Raw genomic sequence first — 12507 nt, 5'->3', positions numbered from 1 at the left:
TCCCTTACACAAAAGCATGGTTATGGGATACAAACTTTTTAAATACTAGCCACGCTCCTGCCAGTGGTGGTCATCTGAAATTAGGTCACACCATTAAGTAGCTTTCTGCCAAAAGTGACAACAGGGTTGGTGCTTGTAAGGAGAGTGTAGTTCCTTCAGCAGAAAACGGTTGGATAAACAAATCGTTTCACTTTGCTGCTAGTTTGTGTTGGCTTCGATCTGACATCCAGCAGCAGCAGTGGAAGGTTGCACAACCTCCCCGCTCCCGTCCAGCCCGACCGAAGCCGCCCTGCGCTGGCAGATCTGCTGGGATAGGAACGAGCCCTTCTTCCAAACACAGCAACAAACAGCATCTCCAGAGAAAGTCAGGAGAAAAGGTCAGGGAGAAAAAAATCAGATTTCTGTTTCCTTTTCTCTCTCTCTTTTTTTTTTTTTTTTTTTTTTTTTTTTTTTTTTTTTCATTAGCTTTTGCAAAGATCTGGAAGCAAGGATGTTATCTTGTACTGGAAAATGTGAGAGCTCTTCACTTCCAGAAGGAAAATTTGTCAAAGACTGTCAGCTCCCAGAAAAATAAATAAATAAATAAATAAAATAAAAAATAATAATAATAAAAAAAAACAACACTGACCTCATCTCCTCCATTGTTAGGGACATATTTTTGCATGCCCAAGTTAACGTGCGGCTCGAGCCACACAGCCTGAGGGCAGCACCCCTCGTCCTGCTCCTCGTGCAGAAGCATTTCTCAAGCACCGAATGAGCTGGCCCAGGAGGAACGGAGACCCCCTGCCCTTCATCCACATCTCTGCAAAGTTCTCAGCAAGGGAAGGGAGATGACAAGCGTTCTTTCCCTGCTGCCACATGGCTCACCACAGGCATCCTTCACTGTCGCAATGCCCCGAGGAGACGGATTGCTCATCCCTCTGCAGGACAGCCTGAGTGTCCCTGATCCTTCCAGACCTGCTGTTCTGGCCTTGGACACTGCTCAATGCCACAGGGTACTGCTTTTGGCAGACGTTTTCCCAGCTGTGCATTGCTCTGGCTCTGACAGCTTTGCAGCCAGCTCCCACCAGGCAGGAGTTTCAGCGGAGGAGCTGCTCAGCCTGGCCTGGGTTTCTGCTGTGTCTCCATCTGATCCAGGGCTGAAGCGGGGCCTCTGCCAATTTGGATTGCTCCATGAACCATGGCTGACATTTGCAGTGCAAAAAGGGAAAAGGAAGATTTTCAGGCCCTCCTGGCTTCCTGGGAACCAGAGCACCAGGGTATGGGTACCACCACCTTCAGTGATGTGTTATCATCCTGCAAGCAGGGTGCAAACCATGACCGTGCTGGGGCTCAAAAGATGTCACCCAGCCAAAGGAAAACTTCCCCAGAGACAGCTTCACTAAAACTCCTACAAGCCTTGCTGTCTGTGTCCAGGCACTGTTTTCTGCATTCATGAGCTCAGCTGAGAAAGTTGAGGCCAAATTCTTTGTTTCCAGCACACGGCCCAGCGGGTGTCCGAATCCAGGATCTTCACAGCACGGCTGACATCAGCTCCCTGCTCAGCAGCCCCTCAGCACTACCCCACATCTTCAATCCAGGAGGGCAAAGTGGCTGGGAACCTGGTATTTTATCACCTCCTATCTGAAGATGGGCAAAGGAAAGCACAGAAAATCAAATAAAAATAAAAGCAGCCTGCACAGGACTCGCGGTGGCTTGGTGACAGCACTGGGCACAGACTCCAGTGCTGCTGGCCCTGGGGACTTTTGCTGTTAGCCACCAGATCACAGCACAGCTGGTGATCTGCCAGGAGGAGAAGGAACGGGCTTGTGGACATCAGATCTGCTGGAGGGACACGTCCCTGCTGCGTTTTGTCCTGCAGCAACAGCCGCTTGTTTACACTTCTTTATCCGATGAAGACATCTGGCTCTCTAAATTGTATGGTCTGGAAAGATGCTCTTCACGCCTGGAAGGAGAGACTGCAGCGTGACCCTTGTAAGGGAGAGATCTCCCCGAGCACTACCAGCTGCAGAGCATCAGCTCAGCTCTGCTCCGGAGCCTGAGCATCAATGCCTGCAGCAGCTCCAGTTTCCAGGGGCCATCTGCACAGGCAGGCTGACATGCATTTCTCCTGTCACAGGAGATCTCAGCAGGGATATCCCTGCAGACAAAGCCTGCTTGCAACTAAATCCTCCCCTGCCAGCAGAGGCTGAGCCTTCATACTGCCAGCAGAAGCAGCAAGAAGCTGCAGAGAGCAGTGCTCTTAAGGAGGAAGGCAACGGCATTAAATTCAATTCTTTCTGTTTACGAGCTCCCAGCAAACAAACATCTTGCCTTAGCCTATCCCTTCACACCTCTGAGAAAACAGCCCCTGATTCCTGAGCTCATTACCAGCCTAACACAGGCTGGAAGGAGGGGTGTGACACCGAGCCCTTGTGTCTCCTCCAATCCAGCTGCAAGCCTGAGTTTGGTCCCATCCCAAAGGCGAAGTCTGTACTTGCAAATAAAACAGGCTGGGGGCCATTCTCTGCTGCCAACATTGGGAAAACACCAATTTTCAGGTATCCTGCTATTTCTGCAGCCCACAGACCAAACCCTACGTGTGTCCCCAGGGTCTGCTCAGGCTTGGGGATGTCCTCCAAGAGGGACAGAGAGCCAGATTTGGAGTGCACAGAGCTCCTTCGCTGCAATCCACGGTGCATTTTTCTAGGCTTCTCCTTCTGTTTTCTGCAGGAGAAATGCAGTACTGCAGGTCCTGGCTCTGTGCAAGGGTAGGAACATCCTGGGGGGGTTTCAGCAGCTTAAGGGACCCAGTGGGAGCTGCTGGAGGGGCCAAAGCAAGCCCCAGGCCCCTCAGAGGGAGCAGGAGCCGTGGAAGAGCTACAAAGGTGACCCCCCCAGCACGAGCCAGCAGGATGAAGCCAAGGGAAGGAAATCCCTGCGGGCTTCCCAGCAGAGCTTCCTGAGATGGAGGAATTGATAGCAGAAGGGCTCCTTTGGTCTTTAATTAAACATTTCAACCCCTTTTCTTCAACGCCTGCCTATTTTAACGTGATTGCTAACAAGGACATGAGAGGTGCTCACGTCTAACATTTCTGCACCGTTCCCGTATGCTGAAGTAAAGAGGTTTACAGAAACCTGCATACCCGATTGCAACGGCTCTAGGTGCTGCCCAAAACATTCAGAAAGTCAAAATCAAGGTGGAAATGGTTGAGAAGGAAAAATCAAGCAGGAATGTGAGGAATGTGAGGACCGTGGTCTGCAATTTCTCCAACTTTTGCAGCAATTTTGAGTCAAATTGTTCTGGGGAAAAAAAAAAAAAAAAAGTTCCAGAAAACTTGGCTTTTTGCATAATCAGCAAGAATTTCTGTGCTTCCCATTTCTCCACCATGGGGATTTACTTTTCTGCAGCAGCAAAGTGGGAGGCCGTGCAAATAAAGCTCTGCAAAGCCAAGTCTCCTTCTTGCTCCTCAGGGAGCCGTTGTGGGCACCCACCCTGACCGTGGGGCACTTTTAGGCTGGGGAACATTTTAGTGAATGAAAAACAGAGCTGGTAATTGCCAGCGTCTGGTTCCCAGTTTGCTTCCTCGGAGCCGTAGTGATGCTGGTGGGCTATGCACCCCCTCCTCTGGGGTCTCTCATGTTTTTTTTGGTGCAAAAACCCATCAGAGCTGGACAAGTGAGGACCCGGATGACACCCTACAGCTTTCTCAGCTTTGCTCCTCACCCTCCTTCTGTGCCATCTAGTTATTTTTCTCAAGGACTTCTTTGAGGCTTGGGTCCCTCCATGCCTGGCTTTGGGACCAGTGGGATAACCTGACCTTGCGGAGAGGAGGAAATGGGACTGGGAGGAATCAGCTCATTCCAGTTTAATCACAACCAGTGGCCTGTAAGTGGGTGCAGGGCTCCACCACTGTGCAGAATGGCCACAAGGAAGGTGTGGTGAGGGAAAAAACGTGGCTGTGGGACCCTGTGGTCCCTGAGGAGCTGCTCACCTTCCCTGGGGTTTCTCAGCACCACCACGGGCACGATGCCTGGGGGCACACACACCTCGTGGGCAGGGTGAGACCCCCGAGCAGGGACCACATCAGCATCCCCAGCCCCCAAATATCCAAGTAGCCTTCCAGTTGTCTGAGTAGCCTTTCAAATACATCCAAGCAGCCTTTCCAAGAAGCCTTTCAGAGGATCCCAATGTGCTTCTCTCCACTTTGTGCTGCCCTGCAGGGAAGCAGCTTTTCAGCCGAGTGGCTCGTCCCCGACCCGAGCATTTGGCATTAGGTGCAAAACGCTGCTCGGAGCCCAGGCAAGACGCTGGACTTCGATGGAAGCAGAAGCAGACCTGATATTATCTGTTCTGACGGACTGCAGGAATTAATGTCAGATAGCTTTAAAGGCTCATAGCTCATCAGCCCAGGGAGCATTCCCCGGGAGGACAGTTTGAGTTAATGCCTCTCGGTTGCATTTTGACACATGGCGATTAGTTTTCATGCCCCAGGATCTATATTACATCTAGAAAAGGCATTCCTCAGCCACTTCAAATGCATAAAGCACATTGTGCAACTGTTTTGTGTTTCTGCAAGAACCATTCAAGCCCTGGTCTTGAAGTTATCTGTTCTAAGGAAGTCATCTATTCATTTAGAAACCGGACAGGGTGACTTAACTTCTTGAAAGCCAAAAAAAAAAAAACCTAAACAGAACAAAAAAAAAACAGAGAGAGGTCTGAGGAAAACATCCTGTGCTAAGTACAATTGTGTACTTGGTGACATGCGTGGTCAGGTCAGCTCTGCCAAAGGGGTTAGAAGAAGTCCTACAGCAGCTCAGTGCGGAGCATAAAATTGGAAGAGGCTTTGCTGTAGGCTGCAGCCAGGGCAGTGCCTGGCTGGGACTTTGTCGAGGTTGGTCCAGTGATTGCATCTGTGTTCATCCCTGCAGCCTCCTGCGGTGCTGCTCAGACCTGAGGGGTCCATCAGGGTTTCCTTGCTGATCTTTCCAAGCAGAAAACCATCCTTACGGTGTCCACGAGGAGCAGAAGTGGTCTCCTCCACCCATTTCCACCCAAATCCCTCACTTTCTGCCCTTCTCTGGGTGGGCTCCAGGCACCCTCCAGGAATATTTTAGCAAACGTCGCCAATTTGAGAGCTGGCCAGGTTTTAATTTGCAATGATCCCAGAGCCTCCTGTCCGTCTGCCTCCACAGACATCTCACTCAGCAAAATAGATGTGGACGCTGCTCATAGCCCTGTGCTGACGTTGCACCTCGGTGCCTTTAATCTTTGCCATTTCCAACCACTTTAAAATACCTTCGCAGGGAAAAAAAAAAATCAATGGGACTTTATTTTTAAAGACGTTCTTGCTGGCATGTAAGAAATAAAACTGCAGGGACTCAGAAGAGGCTGGGAGAGAAACCTCAGGGCTGCGTGGCACTGAGCAAGCAGCGCTCCCCTCCTCTGCGCCTCCAGCCCATGCATTTCTGGTAACCCACTGCCTCGGGGACTCTGAGCTCATTTTGCCTCTTCCACAAGGGAGGAGCAGGGTTAAATTCACCCACATTTATGAAAAGAAAAAAAAAAAAAAAAAGAAAAGAAACCCACAAAGCTAAACAAACCTTCCCCACAAAAATGACAGAGAGATCTTAAACCTTCAGCACTACTGGCTGCTGCCTTTTGCTCTACAGCCCGATGAGACTCTAATGGTAACTGACGTCCAGCTACGCTGTGCGTAGCCTTAAATTGGCAATAACACCATCACTATTGCAATTATTCAGCCAGAATAATTAGTAAGGTGCAATTATTCAGCCAGAATAAGGTGCAATTATTCAGCCAGAGATTTCCATCTGCTGCCATGCTGCACCAACTTCAGCTCCCCCAGGCCTCCGTGTCTCACGTGCCCATTTTGTAGTTGTCTATTCCCCTAGCAAAAATCTCTGTACCTGTCATCTCTGTCTAAACAAGAACGTCTTGGAAGTTGATCTTCACCAGCCCAATGATGCACTCCACCGAACACAGAAATTGCCATCCAGCTGGGCAAATCGCTATCTTGGTTTTAGTTCTCTGCCTCTTTTGACATGAGAAAAGAGCACAAAACCTCCAACCTGTCCTTTTTGCAGAAAAGGAGATAGAGATATGATCTCACTTTTTCCTGCATCACAGTGGCCTGTGATGATTATTGCTTCCATTTTGCAGATGTTTGTCTTCTCTAAACATTTATGCCTTTTTTTCTTTTTAGAGTGTCTTTGCACTGTCTTCTCCAACGGGATCTTCTCTAACCGTACCAGTTGCACAAGTGGTATGATAACACCATGGGATTTTTTAAAGATGCCATGAGCACCACACACAGCAGAGGATTCCCCACCACCTCCGTGAGCCAAGGATCACAGCTCCTCCTTGCACAAACAACTTCAAGCACCTTCACAAATAGGAGCCGAGAAGATGCTGACAGAGCCATGGGTGACAGGCCCCGTTGCCAAATTTCGGCTTCTGCAACCTCACACTCTTTCCAGCTTTGAGAAGGAGAGGGGAAGGCACCTTCCACCAGGCTTCCCAGTGGCTCGACCCTTTGGGTGCTCCAGGGTAGAGGACACCTTGCTACCAGACACCTAAATTTTGGAGTTTATCCAAAGGGTTTAGGAAATGCTACACAGCTGGCTGCCTGCTTTGGGCCCCAGCATTGCACCAAAAAAAAGTTATTTTAATTAAGACAGGCTCGTAGCTGTGGGAATTGTTTCTCCTGGAGGCCCGCTGTGGGCACATGGAGTTCCAGTGCTGGAACAAAAACACTGCAGGACCTCAAAGCTAAAACGTGCATCACCGTCCCACCACGAGCTTTAGGGCAGAGAGGGCTGCTCCTCCAACAGCACGTGCACCGCAGGGAGCACCCCCAGTGCTTTTCACAAGCATTTGATAAGCGGAAATCCTCTCAATGCCTTCTGCAGGAACCTAACCTCCTTTTTTTTTTTTTCCCAGCCAGCAACACAAAGGGGATTACAGAAAGCAGGAGGTATTTACCTTGATACTGAGAAATGGGTTCCTGCAGAGTGCTTTCCTGGGCCGATCCGGGTAGCTGCTCTTTGTAGCGGTGCTCGTCATTCCGTCAGGTCTGCTTTATCGGCCTGCCAAAATAAATCAACGCGGCACAATGCTAAGTGCTCCGGCCGAATCCGCCTTGCTCAGCACAGCAAAATCCTCTCGTGCTTTGCAAACACCCACGGAACAGGCACACGGGTCATGGGAAGCAGTTATTAATTATTCCTGTTTTTCGTTTCTTTCCGTGCTTCACTTCTGCAAAGCAGCGGAGCGGCGTGCAAAACACAAGCAGGCGAATCCCGAGGGCGTGCTGGAGGTTCAGAATTATCAATTGTTTCACTTCAAAGCAACAAAGCACAAACAGCTTAAGCAACGAGAGCTGGGCCAGGATCCTGGTACTCGTGAATCCCAGTGGTACCAGAGGGCAACTGGGGTTAGTGCTGTTTAACCATTATCCAGGCCAGTACTGATTAACATCATTATCAGTGACCTGGGTGAAGGGGCAGAGGGAGCCCTCAGCACGTTTATGAGTGACACAAAAGTGGGGGAGAAGTGCGGAACTGCCTGGGCTCCACTTTGTGGCCATTGCCCCTTGTCCTGTCCCCACAAAACACTGAAAAGAGGTTGGCCAAATCCCACTGTCTCCCACACTTAAGATATTTGTGAGATGGGGAAGATGCTAAAACTTATCCGAATTACTATTTAGCAACATATATGGTAAAATATCCTAATTATCGGGGATGTGGATGAGAACCTAAAAATATCCCAATTATAGGGATGTAGATGAGAACCTTGAGAGAAACAGATGTAAAAAGAAATCGCTCAAGGCCAACGGATGAGGGAAGAACGAACAACTCGTTAGGGAAGAATGAACAACTTGTTGGCAGGAAACAAGGTAAAGATAAGCAAAAAAAGGCCTAAATACTGTCCAACAGAAGGTCGAAGTCCAGAAAGGTACAACGTTTAACCTCCTCTTCCTCATTGCCTTCATCCTGAAAAAAACCTTGCCCACGACCACCAGGCTACATCGGGGAGGTGCAGCCCAAGGGCAGGGAGTATGGAAATGAGTACTTGGAAGAGGTCCGCCTTTTCGGGGAAATTAATAAACTAGGGCTCATGTAATATATAACAGTATTCATGTATAAAATTGTATAAAATTCATGTATAAAATTGTTAGAGATGACCGGGCAGGTTCTCAGCATTTTGAGGGAAGCTATTCCCAGTGCACCCCAATCAAGTACACCAACTTTACAACCCTATGGCTGTGGAATCTTTTCCATGCGTCATTTGTCCTCTGCAAGATATCCTCGTTTTTCTTCTGGCATCACCACACACCCTGATCAACGATCCCAATTAGTAACTGAATCTCCAGACCTCCCAAGGCAAGGCAAGGCAAGGCAAGGCAAGGCAAGGCAAGGCAAGGCAAGGCAAGGCAAGGCAAGGCAAGGCAAGGCAAGGCAAGGAAAGGAAAGGAAAGGAAAGGAAAGGAAAGGAAAGGAAAGGAAAGGAAAGGAAAGGAAAGGAAAGGAAAGGAAAGGAAAGGAAAGGAAAGGAAAGGAAAGGAAAGGAAAGGAAAAGGAAGAATACGGGTGAGCCTTGTCTCAGCTCCTGAATGGTGCCGGAGCAGAGCTTGGCCAAGCGTGAGGGACCTGCCTGGACACGACTATCACAGCAAGGCAAGACCAGGCTCACCGGTTGCAGCACAGCACTGATGTACTGCCAAGCGTCCTCCTGGCCTCAAACTGGTTTCATCTCCCTCTGCCTGCAGCAGGTGAGGTGCACCGAGGGGTGTGCGAGAGCCCAGGCAGCTTTGCAGAACTGCCTTCCCAACAGCAAGCTACAGACAGTCGTTTTTCTGCCTAAAAAGGGTGGATTTGGGGACCCCTCTATGGGCTTAGAGGCAGGAGGCACAGGCAGCTCCATCCTCCATTTGGTGGCTCTCAGCTGGATTAAACCTCTCCTCCCCTCCCTCTCATTTTCACCCAGTGTTTTTGCATCACACCTGGGAGCATCCTTCCCACACTCGCTTTCTGGCTGCACAACCACCCAAATCTAACTGCTCAAAACAACACAAAGCCATGGGAATCCCTCTCCCTCTCCCTACGCCGCTGACCTCTCTCCCTTCAGACCAGTTCCTAGACCCTCCCCACTCATTGGAGTGAGTGATGTGCTGGAGGCTGATGTCTTTGCGGGGGTTTTTTAGTACCCAGACTTCCTGCTCAGGAAGCTACATTGTTTGCAGGCATGTTAAACCCATTAGGCTTGGCCTTGTTGTTCAGTACACCCTAATAGATGTTTCCATCTCAGCGAGAGTGGCATCTGCAAGCTCTGCAGCAAATGGGGTGAAAGGCTTTACATTATTATTATTTTTGTGTAATTCTATTTTCCCCGACATGAGAAGCAAAGGAGCAGGCATCGTAACCTCAAACAAATTAACAAATGTACTGGTCGATGTAAATTCGAGCAAGGAGAAGCTGTCTTAATTGTAGTGCTTATACAGCCCTCAAATGCACTGCACAGGAGAGGTAAATCCAAGAGCGGGACCTGCATGCCACTGACTTACAAGCTCCTTGGCATCCTCTGCAAAAAGCAATCTCTGCCCTCAGCCCCCTCTCAAGAGACGAGATATTGCTACAGCGAAATACAGGATGGGATCAATAAAGTAAATCTGATCATAAATTAAAGCATCCGTGAAAAGCTCCCCCGAACCCCTGGGGAGTTAAGCAGTGCAGGAGCAAAAGCACCCGCCTGTCTCCGGACCACGGCATCCAATATTGCCTGTCTGACGGAGCAGCACGGTGATGAATTATTTAGAGCCTCTGAATTTGCTGCTGGAACCTCCCGAAAGCTCAAGGGCGACACGGCAGGATGAAATGGGGTGCCAGGGTGGCAAAGATGAGCCCAGATTTCCAGCAATGGGCACGAGTTCCCTGGCTACCTCCATGCTTTTGCAAGTCCACATCACCAAAGATCCACTCCAATCTACCTGCAAAGAGGGGATCCTGTGGTCTGTAGAAGTATTTTGGCAGATGCACAGCCAGGTCGGACTCCATCCCACCGTGCACACCTTCATCTCACCTTCAGCAAGGTGTCCCGCTAGCATTTCCCTATTCCCCTGCAGCGTGTGCCTATTAAACACGGTGAGCCACTGAGACCCCCAAGGGGAAGGAGGTCTGAAATGCTGCAAAGTTTACAAGCCATTCAAAATGAGAAAAAGCAATTTCATTTAGAAACTCTTTGCCAATAACGACTCTCTAAGAATAAAGTGAAACAGAAAAAAACTTTTTATCTCCAAAGGGCAACAACCAGTCCAAAGACGAAAGCAGATAAGACAACCGAAAGCCCAAACTGCTGATAGCAGCGTGCTGTGATCCTGCAGGTGGGGGTGGCAGGGGAGGGACAGCAAACAGCAGAAGACAAACCCACGTCAGAGCGAGGAGAGGGGAAAGCAGAAAGGGCAAAACCCAGCGGGTTCCAAGCATGCTCCAGGGGTCGGGAAGAGGATGCACAGCCAGGAATTGTTATTGCTGCCCTGCTGCAGGTAGCCCTACTCATAACCATGGGCTTCTGCACGGGAGCATGCATGGGCAACACGATGGGAAATGGTGAGAAAAAGCAAATCCCAGAGTGCCACCCCGTGATTTTGCAGGGGCTGACTCAAAGGCTGTCCCAGAGCAGCTGTGGCACAGGACGGGGACCAGCTCCCAGCGAGCTGCTCCAATCTGCAAGCCTCAGTTTCCCCAAGAACAAGCCAGGGAACCGATACCAGCTGCCTCCACACAGTGCTTTGGGTCCCCAGCTTGCCTGCAGCCTCTGTGCTTGGTTTTGGTGGTGATGGGAGCAGGGATGGCTTTGGGGGGTGAGTAAGAGCCTTCCCAGAAAAACATTTTGCAAGGCCTTTTTTGCAAGCACCCATGCCGTGTCCACAGCCTTGCAATGAAGGAAACAGCCCCGGGTCTGCTGGAGGAGGCTCTGGCAGATGCTGTGCATGCAGAACAGCAACACCATTTACAAAAACAGCCATCCCACCTCTCCCAGTTACTTATCCCGGAGCAATCGGGCTGTGCTTGCACAACAAGCCGTGTTTATGTGGAGAGCTTAAGGAGTGTCACGTAGTGCTGTTGGCGAGCTGGGGATGCTGTCTGGAGGCTGTCCGAAGGAGCTGTGCCTGTGCCTGCAGCCCCTGCACACGTTTGCACCCCCAGCACACTGTAGAGCTGCTGTCTCAGCCCAGCGAGATATTTATTGCTCCGTTGGAGCTCTCAGTGGCACATTTCCCCTTTTTTCCCCCAAATCACAAGAGTGTGCAACTCGTTTTCCAGGGAGATTAAACCACTGCAAGGACCCCGGGTGCACGAAGACCTTCCAGCCAGCGCTGTGCCCTGACGAAGCAGAAAATTGCTTCCTCATACGCCTGCAAGTAGACTCGCAAGCAATTTGCTCCTTCCATAAAGCACGCGGGGACTTTCCGTGCTCAGCAGCAGGGCTCAGGAGCCCAGCGAGGCGCAAGCGTGAGCAGGTCTGATGGGCAGATCCATCGGCTGATACTCTTCCAGCTCTGGGTGAAGGGTTTGTGCTCAGAACCCACAAAATTGCCATTCATTACAGCCTTGCTTGCCCAACACCTCATCAGCAGCCCCAGAAACCTGCAGAGGGGTTGTGGAGCCTGCCAAGAGAGCTGCTGGAGTCTCCCTGATGGAGATCTCCAAAAGCCAGCGTGGCTCTGGGTGTCCCTTCTCGAGAAGGGCGTTGGACCAGATGGAGCCAGAGGAGCCCCCAAACTCAAGCACTGGGATCCTGGGTTAGAGCAGGGGCTATATTCTGGGGAATAAACTCCATTTGTACCAAGCTTCCTTAGATTATCTCATAGACCTCTGAAACACAGCTTAAGATGTTCCCTCTATCCCCAAACTATCCTTTTTTTTTGACACCAGGGCAGCAGAAGTACCCCCAAACATCCCAAACGTGACCGATTTCTCTAGGAATTGCACAAGGGCTGTGATAGCAGGGGACAAGGTCTGTGGCACCCCGGTCACGTCCTGCTCCCGAGGACATAACCCCGTCCCCATGCCTTTATTCATAGCAGCGCAGCTCTTGTTAGCTGAACGAGGGACAGCAAGCACAGAGCTTCAATAAATAATGGCAAATGTAACACAGCAAATTAGAGCCCAGCGGGGAGACCAAATGCCAGCAAATATCCCGTTATTTGTCTTCCTCCTGCTGAATTTCTACACGATTTACATTCAACAGCGGCAAAACAGGAACGGGGTCAGCGTGCTTGTGAGTGTGCCCATGTCGGAGAGGAGATAGTTTAGAAAATGTGGGTGGGAAGATGCTTTACAACAGAGCAGAAGGAAAAGGCGTTGTGTACACATCATCCCCTCCTTGGAACAAGAGCGAGGGAGGAAACAGATGCGTGGCTGCGCCCCAAAGCTGCATCCATCTTGCACCACCGAGCTAAAAGAAAGTGAAAATGAGATCAGCCCGGCCCAGGGATTCTTTGTAAT

General features: G+C 50.2%; 1 protein-coding gene across 1 annotated transcript in view; it reads right to left on the bottom strand.

Annotated features, from left to right (window-relative positions):
• The window catches only part of SLCO2B1 (solute carrier organic anion transporter family member 2B1), a 46793-nt gene that overhangs the window by 29187 nt on the left and 5099 nt on the right, over positions 1–12507 (bottom strand). The window contains exon 2 of the mRNA XM_068685603.1: positions 6983–7086. Within this exon, the coding sequence (XP_068541704.1) occupies positions 6983–7063 (81 nt within the window). The 5' untranslated portion in view covers positions 7064–7086. The remainder of the gene's footprint in view (positions 1–6982; positions 7087–12507) is intronic.

The sequence above is a fragment of the Anas acuta genome, chromosome 1 (genome assembly GCF_963932015.1).
Source record: "Anas acuta chromosome 1, bAnaAcu1.1, whole genome shotgun sequence".
NCBI lineage: Eukaryota > Metazoa > Chordata > Aves > Anseriformes > Anatidae > Anas > Anas acuta.
Note: the sequence above shows the minus strand (reverse complement) of the source record. Positions and strands in the feature narration are given on the sequence as shown.